Raw genomic sequence first — 24,805 nt, forward strand, 5'->3', positions numbered from 1 at the left:
GGTGACAAGACAAGAGAGACAGAAGAGCAAGGAAGGAAATACATGTATTTTCCTTCCATGAGCCTCTTGACCCTGAAGGACACATATCAGAAGGCTACATTTAGAAATGCTGACAATTATGTTCCTTGTTTTTCTTTTGCTTTGCTTTGTTTAAAAGCTATTCAAAATTTTTCAGGCATCAGAAAGGTCAAAACAAAGAACCTTAACTTTTTTTTAAGGGAAGAGGATTACATCTGAGTAGCACTTAAAAGGTTTTCCTTTTAAATCCATAGCACTGGATGAAGCTCCTATAAGCCCTCTTCAACTTGTAGGCAAGATGGATTTTGGAGGCCAAAGGAACTCCAAAGGTCGGACTCACTCTTCCTTCTACCAGGGAATTCGCACAGTGACACAGGGCTCCCTGTTTGTTTTTTCTTTTTTTGGTTTTGGCCAAACTTTTTATTTAGTATTCTGTAGTTGCTTAACACACACTTAAATGGTCTTATGGGGGGGGGGAGGTTTCCAGCAAACCATACCTCCTTCTGTGTTCTTGACCCTGCCTGGGCAGCCTTGTGGAAGGACCACCTCAACACTCAATTCCACTCCATCAGAAATACTGTTGTAAGGGTGATTTTACAGGTCTTTTAAATTGTGGACAAATTCAAAGGACTATTTTATTCTCTGCCTCATCTGTCTAGATGCAGCATGTGCTCTCCTTTGGCTTAAGGAATACTTCTCTCTGCTCACTCTTCCTGGCACTCTCTTATCCCTTCTCAGGCCAGCTGAAGGGATAAGAACCAACCAATTAATGAGACATTTCCCAGTGCTTCCTCTGAGGAAGACCAATCAATCAAGAAAGCTGTATACTTTACTACCACGTACTCTTTTTCTTCAGACACATTAAGTGGCTTCCTGGGATTTGAACTTTCTCAGGAGCCCACTGTAATGCCCCAATTTCCCCTAGACTCACAGGCTTATGTAGATAAGCAATGGCTTGCCTCCCACCAGGAGTCAGTGACAGCAAGGCCAATATCCACGACTTTGCCATCAGATACAGTGCCTCGACCTTGACCACACAGGAGCATGTATGTGGTTGGGGTATGAAGTTGGGAGGAAAGCCATCCTTGCTTCTCACAGTAGCTGCCATGGAGTCAGCTAAACCTCCCTCACACAGATGGCAGCAGAGAAGATCTCTGTAACAGTCTTGTTAGGGGCCTCTCACCTGAGCTAAGCTCTTTCCCAGAACATTTACTACACTGCTTACACCCTCCCCAGTCTCACCCTCACTTTCCTCGAGGCCACAGCTTCTTCAAGCCTCTCTCATCACCTAGGCCCACTCTGTGCTAACAATACAGAGACATCCTGCTGCGACGCATGGCCTCGCTGATCAGATAGGCCGGACTCAGCTCTGGTTCCTCAGTCATGATGGCAATGTTCTGCCACTCGCCAGTCTGGCTGGACCGTTTGATGGTGTCCACTACACATAGGGCGTACAAGCAGTCGTCGAAGGTGGCAGCCATGGTGAGTGGCCGCCCATCCCATGTGCGTCGATCATCCTGGTCCTGGAAGGCCTGACGCACGGCCTGCATCATCTTAATGGTGCCTCGGAGGTAGGGTGAGGGGATGTCGCTGAAGGCCTTCTCTGGCAGCAGAGAGTTGCTAACTGGCGTGGCATCCTGCAGCAGCAGCTCCTGCTCTGGGGCACTGTTGCGCTGCCCATATAGGTCTGTGCTCACCACCAGCAGGCGCCCAGCAGAACCCACCACGGTCACATCCTGCTTGAACTCACCCGGCACATTGAAGTTGAGGGTAACAGTGCAGCACACCCCACCCTCCAGCACCATCTGGAAGGTGCAGAAGTCGTCGCTGGTGATCTGGCGGATACCCTTGATGTGGTCAGTCTGCTTCACGAAGGTCTTGAGCAGCCCATGGACCTTGACAGCCTTCTGGCCAGTAAGGAAGGTAAGCAGGTCGATGATGTAGGTGCCCACCGAGTGCAGGCCACCGCCACCCATCAGGTCATCGCAGCTCCAGTTGTACTTCTTGCCTAGCAGGCTGCCACTGTGAACCTGCACCTCGCACACCAGCAGTTCACCCACGAAGCCCTCCTCGATGAGCTGCTTCATGCGCACAAAAGCCGGCAGAAAGCGCAGCACGTTGCCCATGATGCTCATGAGTTTGGGGTAGTAGTGTGCAGCTGACATCATGCGGAAGGCATCTAGGGGTGTCGCTGTGCGGTCACAGATAACATTCTTGCCTATACCTGCAGAGCGGGGAGAAACAGCAGAATCAGAGCGCTGGTAGAACAAGCAATAGGGGCGCTGTGATCCCAAGACCTTCATTTTCTAAACAGGAGCCGGACCTGTTCAGATAGCCTTATAAATTTACTAAAATTCATTAATTTATGTATCTATTTACATTGTTGTCCATTTAAAAACAATGTTTATTTCCCCCTCTCCCAACACACATACACATCATCACCACAGTCCCTCACACTTCTCCTTCCCTCCAATCCCTCTCCTTCTCCTTCGCCTGTAGGATATCTCTGGTTTACAGTCATCTGCTTTTATTTTGTTGTCTTGTGTAATAACAATACAATTTTTCCCCTATGTCTTTTTTGGTTCCTTTATATAAATGAAACCATTCGATATTTTTCTTTTTCCTTCTGACTTATAATACGGAGCATAATCACTTCTAGACCCACCTATGTTGCTGCAAGTGGCATGCGTTTATCTTTTTTGATTGATGAGTAGTACTCCATTGTGTACATATACCACATCTTCTTGATCCAATCATTTAATTTTGGGCATCTGGGCTATTTCAAGGTTTCTCGTATTGTAGATAGTACTTCATAAACAGGGGTGCATGTATGCTTTTGAATTAATGTTTTTATGTCCTCTGGGTCATATGGTGGCTCCATTTTTAGTAATCTGGGGAATCTCCATACAGCTTTCTGGTAATTGTACCAGCAATGTAGGAGAGTTCCTTTTTCACTGCATCCTCACCAACATTTGTCAGTAGCCAGAAGAAGAAGAAATAAAGAGAAATTGAAACTAAAAGAAATCAAATATTTGGGAATAAACCTAACAAAAAAAGAGTTGAAGGGCCTCTACAAAGAAAATAATAAAACAATATTTAAAGAAATAGAAGAAGACACAAAGAAATGGAAAACTGTCCCCTGCTAATAGGTTGGAAGAATTAACATTATTAAAATGGCCATACTACCAAAAGCAGTTTGATTCAGTGGTATGCCAATAAAAATATCAATGACATTCTTCAAATAAATAGAACAAATACTAATGAAATTAATATGGAAACACAGGAAACCAAGAATAGTCAAAGCTCCACTGATAAAAACAAAGGAAAATGGATGTATCACACTTCCAAACGTCAATCTATACATACAGTGTATGTAGTGAAACAGTGTAGTAGTGGAACAAAAATAGACACATAGACCAATGGAATACAGAAAGACCAGAAACAAACCCTTACCTTTATGGACAATTAATCTTTGACAAAGGAGCAAGGAATATGCAATGGAATAAGGACAGGTTGTTTAACAAATGGTGCTGGACAAACAGGATGAATGAAACTAGACCACTACTTCACACCAGCAAGAAAATCAACTCAAAATGGATAAAAGATGGGCATAAGACCTGAAACCATAAAGTATATAGAAGAAAATATAGGTAACATACTATAAGACATAGATCTCAAAACCAATTTTTTTTTTAAAAAGATTTACTTATTTATGCTTACAGAACTGGGGTATAGGCCAGAGGTGTGGTGGGTGAGAGGATTCACCAGAGACAGAGTAGGAAGCAGAACAGGCAGAAATACTGAAATACACTGCTAAGGGAGTGTGGGTCAGCACCCTGGCAGGAGATGGCTTTGGAGAGCTTCATAATGTGGTACTTTAGTCCGTTGGGCCACCAGGGAGAGCCTTCAAAAACATCTTTTAAAGCTCATCACCCAAAGCAAAGACAATGAAGGAAAAGGTAAACACATAGGAATACACAAATTGGAAAGCAAAAAAGACATTAACTAAGACAAAGAGAAACCCTACTGACTGAGAAAAATCTTTGCACTCCACACAACAGACAAGGGACTGATCACAAAGATATACAAAGAGCTCACACGAATCAACAACAACAAAAGCAAATACTCCAGTCAAGAAATGGGCAAAGAGGAATTGCAAATGGCCAAAAAGCATATGAAAAAATGTTCAACATCTCTTATAATCAGGGAAATGCAAATGAAAATCACAATGAGATATCACATTACAACAGTGAGAATGGCACATATCAAAATACCTAACTACAATTTTTAAATACTTTAAACAACTTTTATATAAAAATAAACAAAACAAAAAACTAATAGGGGTGGAGACGGCAAGATGGAGGCAGATTAAAGACGCTGAGAACACCGCATCCAGGCTCGCCCAGGAATTTAAGACTGAAAACGGACTATGGAAACTATGAGTTTCAACCCAAATGAGAACACCATGGACTCACAGTAGGAAGATAGCAGAGCGAGATTGTCAATTGAGGAGTTTGGATAAGAGAACTCCCCTCCCCCACCTTGGGAGTGTTCAGGCACCTGGAAGTTGGGCGGGCTAAGGAGCTTCTTTGCCCCTCAACAAAGCCCTGGAGGTGAAGGCAGAGAGTTCAGCTCAGTGAGTGGAGCGCAGGCTGAGGTAACACTGCAGATCCGATCTGGAGAACCTGGGCACTGGGAAAAGCCACTGATGGACCAGCTTGATCAGCTTGAGAACGGGCAAGATGGTGGCAGAGTTAAGACACCGAGAGAACTATGTCCAAGCTCACACAGGAATATATAAAAATGGACTATAGACTTATAAGCTACGAGTTTCAACTCAAATGAGAACACCCTGGACTCACTAGAATGAAGATAACTGAGGAAGAATCAGCGATTGGGGAGTTCCGATAAGGGAACTCCTACGTGGAAGCGCCACAGACAGGATAAGTGGAACACTGTAACTCCGATCCATCAGGGGAACGCCCAGGCTCTAGCACCATAGACCGAGTCTTTCTGCTCATTTGGCTCCATAAGTAGAACCGAACCATGGGAAAAGGTTGTGCAAGGGGGCACATAAAGCTCAGGGGGTGGGGAAGAAAAATCTGGTGATCTGGTGACTGGGGCAGTTGCAAAGCATACCACATTTTCAGCCACCCCCATATCATAAGCCTGGGGCCTGTTCCAGGGATTAGTCACTAAGGTGGGGCCAGCAAGTTCACAAAGCCCCTGAGATAAAAGGGGAAAACAAAAAAAGGTCAGACTGATTCAAAACAGGCCCATTAACACTCCCCCAAGTGGATAGGAAAAGACTACTCAGGGAGAGAGGGCTCTGAGTGGATACAAAGAGCCCTGGAGGCCTAGAGGAAGGACTGATAGCCTGTACAATTGGAGGGTGTGCAGAATTAGTACTCAAGGTGTTACTGAACAGCAGTGGCCGGAAGATATGTGAGACAGTAAGGATCACAGTGCTCAAAAAATAAACAAAACCAGTGACTGGTTCAACCACAGGCCAGCTGCAACACTTCTAATGCACTCCACCCTCCAGAGCTGCATCCAAGCATACAGGTAACCAGGGACATCAGAAGGCTACAAAGATCGACAGGCACCTTCCAGAGACAAGGACACAAGTTACCAAAAGAAGCTGAACAACTCAAGAGACCCACTGGCAGATTCGACAGACATAATTCCACACAGTAGGGGCTGGAAAAACAGGAGATAATTGAAACAACACAAGGCTCAGAATGCCCTCCACAACTGAAGTGTCTGGAAGTCCCTCTGCCATCCCAGAAAGAACATCTAGAAAGAATGCTGGTCAATAATAGCAACACCGTCTCTCAACAAATAGAAAGTATTAAAAATTACCTGGCAGGGAAAAGAAGATAAACAAATATGCAAGCAAGTCCACAGGGGGAAAATTCACCACAAAAAGATTAGTCAGCAGAAACCACCAAATAGAAGAACTGCTCAGCCTACCAGATAAAGAATTCAAATTCATCATGATAAACAAACAAAAAGAAGATGAGAAGGAAAAAATGAAATGAGGCAAGCCATCAAGGAGTTGAAGAATGCAAACAGGGAAATGAATGAAAGAAATGAAAAAAAAAAAAAGAAAGAAAGAGAGAGACAAGCAATCAATGAGCTGAAGAATGAAAATGAGACATTAAAAAAGGAAATAGAAGAAATGCAGGCGATGAAAAGGCCACTAGAGGAGATAAAGAATACTGGGCAAAGTAATGAAAACAGAATAGGTGAAATGGAAAAACGAATCAGCACCCTCGAAGACACAGAAACAAAGACAATTAAAAAAGAAAAAGAAAGAGAAGTGAAAAGGAAAAGGAATGAAGAAACACTTCAAGAGCTATCTAACACCATTAGGAAAGGAAACATCAGAGTAATAGGTATCCTAGAAGGTGAAGAGAAAGGCCAAGGAATCGAGAAAATATTCACAGAGATAATAGAAGAGAACTTCCCTAATATGAGAAGGACATGAAAGTAGACATCCAAGAAACAAGAAGAAAACCAAACTACCATGATGAAGAGAAAAACACCAAGACATTATAATAAAAATTCCAAGAAATACAAGACAAGGAAAAGATAATGAGAATGATAAGAGGGAAGAAACAAATAACTTACAAAGGGAAACTGATCCAGATGACATCAGAAATCTCCAAAGAAATACTACAGGCAAGAAGAGAGTGGAGGGACATACTCAAAATATTAAATACCAACCAAGAATATCCTATGAAGCACTCCTTCCTCTATGAAGAAAGAATAAGGATATTGTCACATAAACAGAAACTCGACAATTTTGTCATGACTAAACCCCCATTCCAAAAAATGTTACAAGAAGCCCTCAACCCAAATCCAAAGAATGAACAAGAACAGTTCAAAACAAGGAATAAAAAATACAAAATGATTAAAATGGTGAATGTAGGTGTCAGTATATCAATATCTCTAAATGCAAATGGCTTAAACTCATCAATAAAAAGACTCCGAGTTGCAACGTCTGCTGTCTGCAGGAAACACATCTAAATGTAAAAGAAAAAAACAGATTGAAAATAAAAGGATGGAAAACAGTTCTACAAGCAAATGGACCAAAAAGGAAGGCAGGAACAGCTATCTTTATATCAGATCAAATAGACTTCAAACTAAAATTGGTTAAAAGAGACAAAGAAGGCCACTACATTATGATTAAGGAGACAATACAACAAGAAGAAATAACAATCATCAACATATATGCACCAAATGAAGGAGCACCAAAATATATCAGGAAACTACTGTCATCTATGAAAACATATATCAGAGAAAATACATACATACTAGGAGACTTCAACATGCCACTCTCCACAATGGACAGATCAACAAGACCAAAAATAAGCAAAGACACTAAAGTTCTGAACGAGGAACTAGACAACATGGGCCTGACATCTATAGAATACTGCACCCCAAAAAATCTGAGTACACATTTTCCTCAAATTCACATGGATCGTTCTCCAGGATTGATGACATACTGGGTCACAAGATCAATATCAATAAATACACTAAGATAGAAATCATACCAACTATTTTCTCTGACCATGAAGGAATCAAGCTAGAAATTAACCATATGAGTAAGACAAGAAACCCACCTACCATGTGGGACTGAAACCCACACTACTGGAAAACTACAAAACTACAAAACACTGCCTTACTTACAATAGGAAAGACATGGAATCAGCCCAAATGCCCAAAAGTAGATGACTGGATTGAAAAGATGTGGTACATATACACAATGGAATATTACTTAGCAACCAAAAAAAAAATTAATCACATGTGTTTTGCAGCAACATGGATGTAGCTGAAGAAGTTCATGCTTAGTGAAATAAGCCAGAAAGAAAAGGAAAAATACCGGATGGTTTCACTCATAGCAGGAGTATAGCAGACCAGGCGAGAAAATAATAATAATAATGAACAGCTGTATACCAGAGACATTTTATGGGGGGGGTGGGGGGGTGGGGAATAGGATCAGAAACGGTGGGGGGAAGGAAGTGCACTGGACTACAGTGATGGCACATGTGTGATTGGTGAGGGGAAACCCACAGGGATTACATCTGAGATGGAAAGATGCACAAAATGATGTACAAATAAACTATTATTACAAAAAAGTTTTTTTTTACTTTAAGTCCAAAGAAGACATGAAGACTGAAGGACAGTGCTCACATGAGGGCAGAAGGCTCTCCCAGGCCTGGGTGGCTGGGCAGGCCCTGTCTTTGTTTCCATCCAAGCACGCTGGTGGCACTGACCCTGAACTCTGAAAGCCTCAGGGTCTCAGGACCTTTTGCTGCAAAACCTCAGGGCTGCTTTATGATTCTTGTAAAAGCTATGGATTTCCCCAAAAGATGAACTTCAAACATGCAGACAGACCCCTACACACAAGCTGAAGGCATTTTATTCATAAGTTCAAGACAACATTTTGAGACCCTTTGATACAATTTAAACTCAGGTATTATCTCCAATTCTCAACGGAACCCAAAATATGGAGCTGCCATTTATGCAGGGAAAGGGGCTGTCTGCAAAGTCTATTTTAAGACCCACAAGTTTCTCTTTTCCAGTTTCCCCCCCTAAAGTCTGCAGTAGTTTAAAATGAAGGCTTAGTCTAAAAGAATACAATATTATTTTTATTGTTAGTCAACTTTATTAATATATAATTGACATAAAATTATATTTGAAGTGTCATTGTGATTTGATATATATATTTGTTGTAAAAAGATTCCTCCCACCCAGTTAATTAACATATCACTCCCACATATTTTTTTGGTGTATGTAAGAACATTTAAGAGCTAACTCCCTATCAAATTTTAATGATACAATAGAGTGTGATCAACTGTAATTAATATGTTTTTCTTTAGATTCCCAGGACCTTACTCATAACAGAGAGTCTGTACCTAAAGGAAAACAATTATAATTACAGACATCCAGTGTATGTAAATATGTGTGTTTGTGTGTCCGTATGTTTAATTATGTGTGTGGGTGTGTATGTAAGTATGTATGTATAGGTGTTGGGGGTGTAGTTAAATGGCACAGTGCAGCCCCTTCACCCCTAAAATCACATGCAATATAAAGGAAACTTATACCATGTGGGCCTAGGGTTGACACAACTGACAATCCTGGCTGTGTCAGATACTACTGAATGTATGCTGGGATTTCTCCTGAAAAGCAGACAGATGGCTGCCTTCCAAATTGCCTCTATCAGCCTGGGGTTTGGGTCTGGCTTTCCAGAAATACAGTCAACTTTACTGAAAGGTCAGGAGGCCACCTCTCTCACCCTGCATCCAAGCATTTTTCCAAGCACCACATAAAACACTTTAGTTTGGGGTCCAAAACATATGGAGTCCTCCTTCTAAAGCAAAAGCTCTAAAACATTAGGACTTTATACAGTATTAGAGAAAATCATGCCACAGAGGCTCAAACAAAGAACTGTATATATATAATACATACACAGTGCAAGGCTGTGCACCTGCTCGTCGTCAAAACACTTAAGATAATTTCAGAAGGAGCTTAGTTCCCTCCTGAGAGCCCTCATGGAAAGTGGAAAGTGACTTCCTTCAAAGCCTGCTGAGTGTGTGCTCAGCAAAATATCGCGTCCTCACAAAGACTTGGTGCTCTAGGGAAAAATGTTTCCATCCAAAAAAATCCTAAAGCCTCCTTCAAACAGCTGCTTCCTTCACACCCAAAAGCTTGAAGACCCTTTTGGGTCTGAATACCTACTCTAGCTCGTTCCAGAGACCAGGGATTTTGTGGGGGCTGATACTCCATTCATGGTCCAGCATGGGCCGGGGGAGGGCTTTCCCATAGACACCTACAGGGAAAAGCACAAGGAGATATTCCTGCCCTTGAGCATGCCATTTATCTTTATGCCTGTAGTAGAACTGACCACCCAGGGGCAAGAGCCATCTCTAGCATAATCAGCCTGGCACTTCAAAGCCTCCCACTCAGACAGCAAGTTTGTGACTACTCACTTCTTTATCTAATCAAAGGCAGAAATCTGTGAGGCCTCTGGCTTTCCCATCAAGTCTCCCTGTTTATTCCACTTGTGTTGACAAGTGGAATCTTATCTTCTGAAAAGCCAGTGCAAGTCTGGCAGACTGAACTGCAGCTGCCCACTTTTCAGGTAAGCCCCCTGAAAAGTCAGTAAGATATGGCTTCTTATGTTTTTCCTCCCATTCACAAAAGGCGAAGTGTTTTCTCTGTATTTCATAATCTTCATTCATACACCTTTCCTTCAACACTTCATTGCCAAAAATGATTAAGAAAAATGAATGGGGGCTCAGAGTCTACTAGAGAAGAGCAACCAGGAAATGACTGATTACAGGATTACGGGATCTACTAGAGGTATGAATGAACAAGGCAAGCACAGAGGAGGACTACCCAAACACTTTGGACTTGGTTAAAATTGGTAGATGAGTAAGGTTCTGAAGCATGTATAAGAGTATACTTATACTCGGGCCCTCCCTGGTGGTGCAGCGGGTTAAAGCACAGCACTAAGAAGCTAAAGCCACTTCAACATGAGTTTGATCCTTACCCACCCCGGAGGTGACCACATGGCACTCTCCTGACCACCCCCAACCCCTCAGCAGTGTACTTCGTAGATCTCCCTGTTCTGCTCCATGCTCTGTCTCTGGTGAATCCTCTCACCGCTCCTATACCTCTGGCCTTTATTCCAGTTCTGTATGGATAAATCTTAAAAATAAAAAAGAGTCTACATACATAGCTTTGGCTTCCATATAGAAATGGTCAAGGGTGTTCAACCTGAGGTCTGAGAAACTGCTAAAACCAAGTTGTGTGTAATGTTTTGAGGAGAAGGTGGAATACAGACCTACAAGTAGAACTGAGTTTAAAGAAACAAAAGCAGGTCAAATTTCTCATTTCAATAAAATTTAGTACCTGAAATGACAAGATGATTATAATATCTCACTCCTAAACCCTGCTCATTTTCACTGCAACACTCCATTTGGTTCAATTCTGCCTGTTTCTTCCCTGATTTTCCCTTCAACGGTAACTCCTTCCTGCCTTCTAAACAGGCACAACCTCATGGTTGATATTATCTGAAGTGCCCCTCTGCCCTCTAATCTGTAAGAATTGGGACCCCCTCTGGAAAAATTAAACCCTTCATCTTCCATCCCCTTGAGAGTTTCTGACAGACAACCCCTCAAACCAAACCAGCAGTCTGATCTATTTACAAAAATACTGAATGAATTAAAAAGAGCAGCAACCTCCATTTACTCAGCAGAGGCTGAGCATTCCTGGGACAGGTCCATTTGTTAGTCTGGTACCTCATGAGGCAGGTACCAGTCCTGTCACCATCTGACAAGTGGAACCTTTTCCCTCTGAGAGGAAAAGCTGCTAGACCACAGTTCTGTGGCTCAGTGAGGAACAGAACTGGGATCTGAACCCAGCTTGTGCTCCAGAGCAAGTCCGGCCTTCTGTACTTACTGCCTTTAGGTCATCTCCGTCTTAAATTTGGCATGTTACTTTAGCATCCCATTTCTAAGGTGACCTCACTTCCTGAAACATGCCTTCTACTTGAGGTGACATATGTCTCTGCATGAGTGTGCAATGCTGCTAACTTTGGCACCCCTGGGGAGATCGTGTAACTGACTGTGAGTATCAGAAACCAGCAAGTGGGGGTGCAGATGCCTAATGACATCTGAGGGGATCACCAAAGTCCCAGAACAACCTGATTAAGCTCCCATCCTAATGTCAACCCTGATATAGAAATGGATCAGGGTGACCCATATCCCACTACTTTTCTCAAGGGCCCTAATGCCATCAGTAAGCTCTAAAAGAGGGAAACAAGCAAAAAGAGGCAGTCAGCATGGCTGCAGAACTTGCAATCAGCCTGATTAGACATACAAGGGCTGTTCTGTGGCCAACCTGCCCTAAAAAGTCAGCCTGCATCCCAACCAGCCCTCCATGGACTTGCACCCCAACTACTTAAGTTATTGTCTACAACCTCCCTTTGCACAGGGATCCCTATCCATGTGAAAGTGGCTCAGGTCTTCATGAGTATGACCTAATTATGAGTCTTTGACATCCGTAACAGATATTTCTGAAACACTGCATTTTCTGTTTTCTGACTTGGTAAGTCCTATACATCCCTAACACTGAGGCTCATATGTGCTAAAAATAAGGAAAATGATGCCTGGAAGCCATAGTACCAGCCTGGGCACTCCCCAGGACTGATCAGCAGAGCTTGCCACTTGAGCACAGAGGAGACAAAGGGCAGAGATTTGGAAACATCCCTATGTGGGAGTCAAAGACCTTCCAGACTACAGGCTGCCTCCCAGCTGCCTGAGTCAGCCCTTCCCTGCCTGGAGCTGGTACACATGGACCCAAGTGTGAGGGGCAGGCAGTGCTGAGGCCATGGAAGAACAGAAGTGGGGGGTTGGAAGGAATGCAGTGGTCAAGGACAGAGCAAAACAATCAAGACTGAACTTCACCATTGAGTCCTGTCCATTGGTCCCAAATACCCAAATGACAGCCACTGCGCGTTGGTGGTCATTATCCTGGAGATGGCCTGTAAAAGTCCCTCTAGAGGCCGCACCACAGCCCACCCCTGGACAGACAGAAATCAGAGGATACTGCCCAGGCCCAGGGAACATAGCTATTCACATAAGCTATACTCTCCACACAGAAACTGTCACCTTCTGGAGTGGGGAGAGGAAAGACTGGTGACAAGTTTCTCAGGGAGGTGGGCCTGAGGTGGGCTTATAGCTGGTACACGTGGACCTGAGTGTGAGGGACAGAAAGATGCTGAGACTTTGGGAGAACAGAACCTTGGGGTTGGATGAGACCTGCGGAATGTTGAACTACTGGCCAGCTGTCTCTCAAAGAAATTGAGCTCATTGAAAATGCAAGTGATTAGCCTGAGTGAGATTATTGGATCAAATTGCCAGCCAGCCTAGCAGGATGAGAGCCCAGAATGGGAGTCAGGTTTGCTTGCAAAGAAATCAAGAAATCTACACTTCCTCTTGAGTATGATATGAATTCTCATCACATCCTGAAGGATGGGAGCCTCATGTTTCCTCCCATATAGTCAGAGACAAAACCTCTGTCAATTGCAAGTCAACAATTTTGAGAGAAAACTCTAGTCCCACTGTGTGCATGGTATGAAAGAACCAGATTCTAAATTAGCACACTGCTCAAAAAATGTAGAAAATTCATTCAAGAGAGGTTATGCCTTAGAGAAGGAGTTGCAAATATATATGTTTGGTTTTCTTTAAGTCAGGATATATCATATACTCTTAAGTTTTTTGCCTTGCTTTAAAAACTCTGGCTTCTCCCCCAGAGGCCCCTGCATGATAACAATCAGTTGGGGCTGAACAGTCTCCCACAGTTGAGGGGTGTGCCTCCCCAGTGCTGCCACCGTTGCAACTGCTCCTTGGTATCTATATTAGCTACCATGGCTACCCTGCACACTCCCACAAAATTAGCAGCCTAACATAGCACCCATTTTTGTCTTTCTCTTCTCTAAATCAGAACTCTAGTTGGGCTCAGATGATTCCCTTCTTAGGGTCTCATAAAACCATACCTAGACTCAGGCTGATATATCACTAATCACAGAAGTGACATCAGGGTGAAGGTCATTTGTTTTGCAAGCATCCCAGGCCAAGTAGGTTCATCTTCAGTTCTCACAGATGAAGAGATAATTTTGGAGCTTTCAGTAGATTTTTACAGACCTTTATTGCTCAATCTGGAGCAGACCAGTTTTCTCAGTATTTCTCTGACTCTCTCCTCACTGTCATATAGTCCTAGTGCTGCAAAGTGACCCGCCCTTATGGCCCCAATCCCTCAGCACAGGTGTCTCCATTTACATATGCACATGCCCAGTGCTCTCTGGCCAGAAGTCAATAATTACAGCTGAGTGTGTAATACCGCAGGTGCTGGGCACAGATGCTAATGGCAGAAGGGTGGCAAAAAGCCTGATAACCTCATTTACCCTACACCATCCTAGAACTGCTCCAGTCTCATGATCCACTCATTTGCTTTCAATTTCTAGTAAGCCATACCAGGAGAAAGATTCCAAAATATTCTACTCCAAACACATGGGTTGATATTCCTTTCAGCCTCCCTGTTTTTGATTCCTTTCTGCAGTTTTTACTCCATCAAAAAGACTCAGTGACATCCTCTAGGCTTTAAAAAACTATTATGAGTCTCCTTGTTACCACAGAGACTGTGTCCCCAATTCAGGGCTCCCTGGGGGCAGTGGTAATAGGATAGTGTCTGGAAGGCCTGCAGCTTCTGCCTCTGAGGATTGAAATGAGCACAAGGAAGGGAGAAGCTGAAATTGTTATGTAGTAGATGCCAGGGGCTTCCCATCAGCTCAGATAAGCATGACACAGACAACATTATCCCCATATATCCAGGATAAAGACCTGAGCTGAAAGAGATGAAGATTGTTCAAGGTCATCAATACCCCACAGGTCCCAGCTACAAATAAAGCTCTGTGATCCCGAAGCCCTGTGCTTTCCATTTTCCACCTATGGAATTGCTACAAGTAGCAGGTGGAAGCAGAATTTAAAAGAGCCTGGAGCTACTGAATAGGTTAATGAAAGATGCTCCTACACTATGGACCCACTGGAGCAAGACCAGAGTGGGGAAGGCAACTTAGGGGAAGTGTAGGGTAAATTCTCTGTAGCTGTCACCTGTGGCCTTGATTGAGCAGAGGCAGGAGGCACCTGGGAGCATGGGTGTGGGACACACACCTGATGGTGGACACTTGGAGTGTGGCGTGGGCATGCATGGGTGGGCACACGTGAGCATGGAGGCTGCAGCATAAGAGACAGGAGAGGGCCAGTGAAGTAGAACCACAAGGCAACACCAGAGACAACTAGTGCCAGAGAGCACTGGGCAAGCCTGTGAGCTTGCACAACAATTGGCATAGAAAGAGCATGAAGGCCTGGAAAAACCCACTGAGGGCTCCTGGACTCTCCTTTACGCATCTGCCTGAATTGATGTAGAATCTGCTCTGTGCCTCGCTAACACTGCAGAAGGAGTTGTGCTTGAAGGGAAAAGGAGCTGGGAAGCAGAAAGAGTCAGCTTGGAGGGTCAACACAGAGCAATCACATTTGTCATCCCTGAGAGGCAGGTAGATACTCAGTTGTTCTATATCCATAGCAATGAATTGCCCAGAGCCACTGCAGCAGCTGGTGAATAAAGCAGGGGTGATTAAAGGAAGCCCTCCAAAGGGCCCCACTTCTATACACAGGTACTACCATCTTGGCAAAGGGAACTGGCAACAGTGGGCTTGCTGTGCCCTTCACTTCACACTCTGCTGTGTGTCCACAGCAGGCACGCCCCCATAACCTGGAGCCCATCGACACAGATCTTGGGGGAAAACACCTGCTGTGGACAGCCCCCCTCCACGCCCCCCCTCCACTGCCCTGCCCGGAAAGAAACAGCCCAAGCTTCCTCACAACCATGCCTCTTCCTCTCAGCCAGAAGTGGGGGAAAGACAATGAGCTGTGAAGCACAGTCTTCAGCTCAGGCAGGTAATGACACAGTAATAAACGCCTCACACCCAGGAGGTTCCTGGGTCATCAGGACTATCATTAAACCACTTCCCAAAGCACTTTCACCACCTCATTTCCACATCTTTGCCAAGTCTGTGAGGCTGGAGGGAGTGGTGGGAAGGTGATGGAGGCTAGAAAGAGAGAAGAAACCTACAATTAGGTGTTATTCTGTTTGGGCGGGGGTGTTGATGGTAGAGATTTGTAATTTTCAAGGGATGCCCAGCAGCTAAATCTCATTCCACCTGGGAAATCACTTCCATGTGAGAACTAGTGGGAGGTGGAGTTTCTTCCCACTGTGGAGACCATGCCTGAGTTTGCTTTCTCAGCAAGCCTTTGCAGCAAAGCTGTGGGCAGGGCCCCAGAAATATGACCTTGGCTTGGTACCAGGAGGTAGGGCAGTGAGGACTATTGCTGGCAGATGAGGGTCACAGCCAGTGACCAGGGGCCTTGGTGGCAGTGATGACATCCCTGCACCCACGATCTGGGGCCAGCACCCAAATTTGAAAGCAGTAGGGTCCATCCACATGGTTTGATTTCCTGAAGTGATCTGAACTGTGGGGCCAGGTCTTTGGCTCTTTTTTCTCCTTTTTTTTAAAGATTTATTTACTTATTCATACAGAACTGGGGTACAGGCCAGAGATGCAGAGGGTGAAAGGATTCACCAGGGACAGAGTGGGGAACAGAACAGGCAGATCGACGAAGTACACTGCTGAGGGGAGCAGCGGGCGGGTCAGGGGAGGTCTGCCACGCCATGTGGGTCACCTCCAGGGCAGGCGGGGATGGAACTCATGCGAAAGCAGCTTAAGCTTCTTAGTGCAGTGCTTTAACCCGCTGCCACCAGGGAGGGCCCTTTGGCTCTTTTTATTTCCACACCTAATTCCCCTGGCTTCCCAGCAATTTCTGTAACAAATGAGTGTCCTTTCAGAAAATTCCATCCTGCTAAAATGAGCCAGGTCATTGCTTTGGTTGGCAATTAAAATGCTTCTCTAATATAAGAGATTTACAAGCTTTTGGTGCCCTTTTCTGAAAAGACTGCATTGGGGAGAACCACTCAGTGCCTATTAAGACCACAGCCCGTGTTCCAGTATCCTTTATGGGAAAGGAAGTGGGATGGGGGACTCGGGACAGGGGACAAGGAGTGGAGTGCTGATTCTGACATGCCAAAGCACTGGCATCCAAGCTCCATTTCATTACCTATAAAATGGAGTAACACCTCCTTCAAAACAGAGGAAACACATATAGACATTGTCTTGACATATGAAGTCAGTGATGACTCCAAATAAAACCTCTCACATCAGCTTTTAGAACAAGGACCAGTCAGGTGACAGGAAGGTAATGGAGGGCTGGGAGTAGAGGATACCAAGATTTGAAATCAAAATGGGTCTTATGCCTGGCTCTGCCACAGTGCATAAACCACTGTGGGATGGGGCTTAATCTGGCTCTACCAGATCAAGTTCTTACAGTGTTGAGACTATGAAATAAGTAGTGTGCTGGAAAGAACAGTCTCTTCTTACAAGGTTACTGAGAGCTGCAGTCAAGAAAGAAGCCAAACCCAGACCTACTGCAGAGCTTTCTGTTTGGGGTCCCTGCACAGGACACCCTGAATGAAGACTCAGCAGGGGACGCCAGGTGCTGGCACACACCCAGGGAGACACGGCACACACCTGGCCAGCACATACTCTGGCCGGCACTCCTGCAGGCTTTACTGTATGTATGGGGTGGTGACGGGACAAGGTGAGCAGTGTAAGGCAAAGACTGAACTAGGCATCTTTCAGCTGTCCCAAGTAGATAACTGAGTTCAAGACAGCGATAGGAGGCTGTAAATCAGAACCCCTCTTCCCTCAGAACCAAACTTCCCTGTTGCTTGGGGGCAGCTGCTACCTTGAGGGATCTGCACTACCGCCATCACTAGGAGTACCCTGGCAACAGAACTCAGCACCTCAGAAATGGGGCTGAGGGGGCTAAAGGTGTAGGAAAGGGAGGCTACAAAGCCCCTAGGTGAACTTAAAACCAGCCTGCCCCAGCAGCCTGACCAGAATAGCTCCCTTCCTGCGGTCTTCTCTTAAAAGGACAGTGCTCAATTCTTCACCTCAGCACCAGATGACAACAGTCTGCACTGAGATGAGGTTTCAGCATCGGTCATCCAGGATGAAAGGCCCCTGCCTTGGCCCAATGTGGGGGCCAGGTGCTGGCGAGGGTGAATCTTGGTGCTCTGGAGTTTTGTTTTTACAATCTGCATAAAATGCAGACTCAAGCACTCCCAGAAAACTGGACACACCAGGGTCCGCACCGGCCCGTCCGCACTTGCTATCTCAGCCTGGAAAATCGGTGTTGCCCCTGTTGGGTGGAAATAGCTCCTTAACAGATAGGAAAGCGTTAGAGTCCTGTGGGCCTGCAGATAAAAAGCTCTGAAGGCTCCAGCTCCTGGGGCAAGTTTAGGAGTAATCAAAGGCTCCCTCTCCATCCTGAGGGATGCTCTTGCAAAAGAATCCCAACACCTGGCGCACACTCTGCTTGGGCACAGTGCTGGAAAAGACTCAGGAACTGGGGCTCCTGAGCACTTACCTTTCTCAAAGTTACACAGGACTTGGGTGGAACATGGAGAGATGGCCACACATCTTAGACTCCTGGGCCTAAGACCCAGAAGAGACCCAGGCAGAGTTTGTTGGGTTCCACCGCAGGGAAAGGGTGTTGGTGAGAACAGAAGGCTTCACTCTGACTGGTCCCTATTCTTTAGCAGGTACTGTCCTCCCCCTGCACCCCCTGGCACTCACCTTTCACCAGCAAGATCTCCTGCAGTCACACTGGAGTCTAAAGCCCACCTTGTACCCTGGGGACTTCACAGCCATTCCCATTTCACAGACCAAGAAGCCAAACCATTAAGTCAATGAGCAAACGTGAAGTCAGTGAAGTGGTAAGTGGCAGAGCAAGAATGCAAACCCACACATTCTTTCTCCTATATCTGCACTTTCTCTGAAAAAATATGTTGCAATTAATTCTAAATGCAACTTGACTACAGAAAGACAGGAGTGCAAAGGAATCAACTTTTAATTATGGTATTTTCCGTAACTATTAGTTCAATCCACAAACACTTATTAAGTGCCTGCTGGGAAAGAAATGAAAAGGACACCCACTAGATGGCGTATTTTCCACTACACACTCTTATACCTTAGAACTGTAGTTCCCAGTCCGAATGCTTCAGCATCCAAAAGTGTTCAAGGGTCCCCAGCAAGTTCGCAAAGACACAGCGGTGTTACAGGACACCCCAGTGTGAACTGGGCTGCCTGTCTGTGGGTCCTCACCTGCACACTTAAAATTTAGTTGTACTGCAGACACACACGAAAGGGCCAATAACGGGTTTATTTACACAAGGGGAAAGGAAAAGGGGCAACCCAGGGGAAAAGAGAGGGATACAAGGTAACTCGAATATCTTACTGGCTTGGCTGACTTGAAGCTCTGGTAACTAACTGATAGGCCCCAGTCGCTCAAGCATGAGAGTGCTGTGGAAAAATGGCTCCCTATTTATTTCCCAAAGTCCTGGAATGCCTGCTTAGCTCAGCTCTTGGGTCCTCGCAGTTCTCTCCCTGGTACTGCTGGGAGTTGTAGTTTCCAATCTCTGCAGTAGGGGGTGGAGTCCAGAAAGCTGGAGTAGGGGGTGGGGTCCACAAGACTGCAGAGTTCCTTTAGGACATTCTTCCCCTTAACAGTGGTATCCCGTGTCTGTTGGACATTGTCAGAACTACTCCAAGAAATTCAGTTTCAAGGCTGGGCTGTACCATGTTCTTTCCGTAATCTCCTGTTCCTGTGAAGCTCGGTTTGGTGAAGTTGAGCCATTATAAAAGGAAAAAACGAAGGTGGAATAGAAAATAAATGTGGTCTAAGGAGTGAAGTCCTTGCTGTACACACCACTATCATAACTCCTGACTGAGAATGAAATGCAAGTATTTGTGTGCATGCTATTTTTCAAGTATCTATTATGTTGTAGGGCACACACCTACTACCCAGGCCTGGTTGTTTGCACTTGCAAAGGGGTGGCTAGGTTTGCTTTTGCTTGGGAGCAAAATATACTGAGACACTAAAGGCATTGGAAACGGAGGTTTGTGGACCTCTGGTCTGAATACACGCTGTAACTTCTCTCCCCTCGTGCATAACTACATGTTCTCTCAAGGAGAAGTCAGTACTTTGATTTCCCCTGAGCACAAGTCGTTTGATATAGATGCAATAAGTAGTAATACCAAAAAAAAGATTGAATATGGCATGAGAAGGGATCCACAGACCAGGAGGGGTCAGGAGGGTCTGCTGACCAGTTCACAGGTCCAGTCACCTGGTGGTCAGAGAGGAATAAGGCACCTTCTTGACCCTAGAGAATCAATACAACTTCTAAGCAAAGTAAAATAACCAACTGCCTCTTGAGGAGTTTAAATTAAAAAAAAGATGATACAGAAATTAAGTATGAATCACTTTATAACCTTCTGGAATTAGACTTCATTGTCCATGAGATTGAGATTCAGTTTCAATGCACTGACATCTCCTGTCGATCTCTCATGGGAAGGGGTGAACCTCCAGGCCAGAGGGACCCACAGTGCACTGTCGGCAGCCAGAGTTCCAGTTCCAGCTCCAGCCCCATCTATCTTCCTACGGAAGCTCCCACAGGGGCTGCAGGTCTGCCCATCTGTCTGCTGGCCAGGACAGTGCGGATAAGCTGATCCCTCAGCAGGGGAGACAGGGGTGTGAGCCCAATGAGGCTGACTTTCCATTCTCAGGAACATGCCAGTCTTCTGTGTGGGTGTCATGAGACAGGACAGGCAGGAAGTTCTTCTCACAAGCACCCTCCTCAATAAATCTTGGTTGCTTGAAATTTACTCAACAAGGGGTGGATGAAAGAAATCCAGGAGGAAAAGTTGATGCTTTATTATTGTTTTCAAGGACCTAAGTGAGTATCATATATATTATATATTTTGTGTTTCCTTGAAAGCAGGTAAATTTTAGTAATCTTGGTTGGAAATTTCTGATGGCACTAACAAAGCTGCAGTAGAGAATATTGACACAGGACACAGGTAGGTGAGCCAACCAAGGGTCGACTGACCTCAGAGCTCTTTCACTTATTTGGACAAGTAAACTTACATTTCTTGACTTCCCTGCCCTCATCTGTGAAATGGAAACAGTGAGTATCACAGTCACTTGTTAGTCATAAAGCCCCTCTTCAAAGCACAGCACAGAGTCAATCTGCTCAGCAATGACCAATTATGGCAAAGAAGTTGGGAGATTTCCAAGACAGAAAAGAAGTGAGAAGTGAAACAGGCTTTCTATGGTCATGCCCCCAGGTCTCCATTCTGTAGGAAGGAATTCGGGGGCCAGCCTGAGGGGGCTCTCCATCTGATATGGAACAACTGAGCACCCCAAATTCCAGACCTTCTCCATCCCATTTCTCTGGAATATGGCGACATCAAAGCTAATCGAAGTATTCCTATTTAAAAATGCCAACCAGTTGAAACTATTTCTGAACAACTCTATTTTTGGTAGAGAAAAATAGTGTATTCCTTTCCTTGGCCAATTTCCTTTTTTTCCCTCGGTTAATTTCTGAAAGAAATCTCTACAGGCATTTTATGAGTCCACTAACAAACATGAAACCTGTTTTAAAAGCTTGGCTTTGTCACTGAACTTTCTTTTTCATGATTTTGTATATATTTTGCATTTCACATGTAAAATTTCTAATGTGTGGGAAATCAGAAAGCAAAGTGTAGCACTACCATCCACACAGAAGGAACAGCAAGAACACACACTTGCTTGTATTTATGTCACGTATCCGAAGGGAAACTGATGAGCAGCATCGGCTACTGCTGAGCAGGAAACCAGGTGACACAGCCGATCTGCTTCTATACTCTGAATTTTGGACCAGGCAATTTTATTACCAATTACAAGTTAATGGATAAATTTTTATTCAAAAAGGAGAAAGTAAACCTTCTAATGTCCTTTAGATAGGAAGTGGGCCCATGTGTTACCAGGGAGGTCACGACAGACTCAGCAAGGAGTGGCCTGCAGCCACCCACAGAGTGGCCTTCGTCATGGCCCTTGCCAAGAGGCACTAGGAGAGTGACAACAAGCCCGTAAATCACATGATGAAATTCATATGTCATGCCCTTGCCTCTGATAAGAGAAACTTGCTTTTCCTTTCTAGTAATACAATGGATTAATGAATTATCCAGAAACTCAGATATTGCAGTGTCATGGCTGGTTGGCTGAGAAGCTGGACAGAAGCCAGACCTGTCCCCTTTATATCTGTGCAAACTCAGATAAGAAAGTTACTCTCTCAGGACTTTAGCCTTCTCACGTGAACATGGACAGCAACATCCTGAGAAGTGAATAAAGATAACTATGTAAAGTGACTGACTACCAGGATTCACTGGTAAACTTCAGCTCCTCCCACTCAGATAAAGAACCCAGGGGCTACCAGAGGAGGAACAACCTGCTTCTCACTGCTCCCTCCCCAAAAAGCTCTGTTGTTGGATGAGGTTACTCCACACCACACCCAAGTTAGTTCCCAGACATGAACAAGGAAAACTGGGGACCTTTTGTGGGGAGGTCACAGTCAGACTTGTGTTATCCTGGGGGGTGGGGACAAACTGGAGCAATAGCAGTTCAAGTTTGAGGTTCATTCATTTCAGGTTCAGGGAGATCTGATCCTGGGACTAACTAAACATGCCAGCCACTGAGCCTGAGGTGAGTGGGGTCAGACCAGGGTGAGTGCTGGAAGGTGATCCTAATACATCACCATATTTACAACAGTGGGTTTCAGCACGAGTCAGGCTAACAGAATTTATGTGTTTGTTTACTCTGCTTTTCATAAACATGTAAGTTTATGAAGCCATCCAACATGCAAACCAAACTGAGGAGTAATATTAGTCCAGATCTATGTAATTCCGACACAAGCTATACAACCTCTGTCAACAGATACGGTATGGATGGAGGGGAAAAGCTCTGAAAAATCAGACTTTCCAAGCTAACTAATGTTATGACCTCCCTTTTGTGTATAATCATAATATCAAAATATTCTGAGCAACTTTTAGTTTATAATTGGATTGCCTCAGCCTCATAAGGTGCTATGGGGCCCAGACAAGCAAGCACTGCACCAGGGTGAGAAATTCTTCTTGAAGTCAAAAGTGATTCGACTGGCTGATTAATAATAAAAGCAGGGCCCTCCCTGGTGGCACAGCGGGTTAAAGCACAGCACTGAGAATCTGAAGCCACTTCCTCATGAGTTCTATTCCCGCCTGCCCCGGAGGTGACCACATGGCCCTCTCATCACCCCTGAGCCTCTGGCCTGCACCCCAGTTCTGTATGCACAAATAAATAAATCTTTTTAAAAAAATAATAAAAGCAATTGGCTGTTATTGTAAAGTCAATACTGAGGCAATACTGGAACATACTCTTTTACTGCCCAGAGGGAGAAAAAACTCAAATCTCACCACTCTACTATCTCACTTAGCCTTCTATTCAGTTTCTAAATAACCACTCAAGCTTTCTACTATCTAGTCTTTAGATATGGAAATTAACCCAAGTCACCTATTCAGAGCTAATCAGGTTTTCTACTGTCTAGACTTCAAGGAAATTCACTTAAATTTTCTAACAAATTTTCAAAGAACTTTACTGTAATTTGATTTACAAAAATTTCCTCTTCCTGCCCTCACTTTACCCCCTAGGATGTCTTAATGAGAATGAAAGCCGTTAAGTAGTAGATAAGGTTTAAGGGACTTTATTTTGGTTAATCTTCACTGTGGTAAATATAGTAATATTAGTCTTAAACTTTGAATCTATGTACCTGATTTAACCTTGATAGATTGATCTTAAAAATGTTATAATCTCAACTAAAGGTCAAAACGACCCCAGATTATTCTTAGAAAAAAGGTGATCATGATCTCAGCCCATTTCATATGCTAATGTCATCCCACTGCTTGCTTAAAATGTATAAAATAAACCTTTGCTGAAGCCAGAGCAGGAAGACTTGCACTCAACTCCGATTCCGATTCCTGTGTCTTCCTCCTGCCCGCTCCCCTTTTTTCCCCCTTTCTAGGAATCTCCACTAGCCAGCGCTGCTCCTACCTTGAGACCCTGCTTGTTCTGCTCCCTAGTAATCCATGATCAGGGACAAAGAGTCTCTGACATAATTCCTCAGAAATTCCCCAAATAATTAAAGGCATCATTTCCTGAACACCTACTGTTCACAGGCCACAGTGCTGGATGTTTTATCTTCAATCCTCCCTGCAAATTTAGATAACTGCCTCCATTATAAAAATGAGGAATCTGTGTCTCCCAGAATATGCACTGCTTTTTCTTTTCATATTTCAGAAGAGGCTGAGAAGACTGGCTTAGAAAAAGTGCCAGAGCAGAAGTTGATGCTTCATGTGACTCCTGGAGCCACAATATGATGTTACATGTTATATAGTATATATAGTATAGTATGTTATATAATAAACGTACAAAACACCCTAGTTTATTGCAAATATTGGTACATGTTACATGTTATATGATATATACTGCAGATATATTTACATACATATACACACGTAGAGGTATGCACTATATTAGTCATTCTCTGGGCCTCCGTTTCCTCATCTTCATATGGATATCAGTAAGACCTCACAGGGCTGTTTTGAGACTTAAGTGAGAAACAGTGTGGAAAAGCCCAGCATATATCAGGTCATTACTGTCAGGTTAATGGTATTATCAGACATCTAATTAGGATCTGTGACAAGGCTCATGTCCTCACCCAAGCCCAAGTTGGACTGGGCTGAGTTGGACATCAATAATACAGATGGCCTGACACAGGTTGAGGTGAGGCATTTTTTTCAAGTTTACCTCTTCAAATGGTCCAAACCTTGCCTAATAACAACTCATTAAATTGTATACTTACATCTCTGTGTTTGGCTGTGTGTAAATCTACCTCAGTAAAAATTTGTTTTTCAAAAGAATTGCTCCTTTGAACTCAAACACTCATTTTGCTTATTTGACCCCAAATAGCCCCATGCACAAAAACAGAGTCCAAGGAGTTCACACTGAGTCCCTGGTCTCATTAAGGGCTGCCCTGAAGTCAAAAAGGAAGCTATTCTGAAACCCAGGCCTGGGGGCAGATGGAGCTCAGTGAGCAGTGAGCACCTCTCTGCACCAGCTCCTCCCTGGGTGCCTCTACTGAGGCACTACTGTGAGCCACTACTGAGAGCCACACCCAGGAACAGAAA

The 24,805-nt window shown here is 44.3% G+C and overlaps 1 protein-coding gene across 1 annotated transcript in view; it reads right to left on the bottom strand.

Annotated features, from left to right (window-relative positions):
- Window positions 1-414: 414 nt before the first annotated feature.
- GFOD1 (glucose-fructose oxidoreductase domain containing 1) overlaps window positions 415-24,805 on the bottom strand; it is a 93,127-nt gene continuing 68,736 nt past the window's right edge. The window contains exon 2 of the mRNA XM_004693295.2: window positions 415-2,242. Coding sequence (XP_004693352.1) covers window positions 1,323-2,242 — 920 coding nt within the window. The 3' untranslated portion in view covers window positions 415-1,322. The remainder of the gene's footprint in view (window positions 2,243-24,805) is intronic.

This window comes from Condylura cristata, unplaced genomic scaffold, assembly GCF_000260355.1.
Source record: "Condylura cristata isolate star-nosed mole 26May11 unplaced genomic scaffold, ConCri1.0 scaffold00037, whole genome shotgun sequence".
Taxonomy (NCBI): domain Eukaryota; kingdom Metazoa; phylum Chordata; class Mammalia; order Eulipotyphla; family Talpidae; genus Condylura; species Condylura cristata.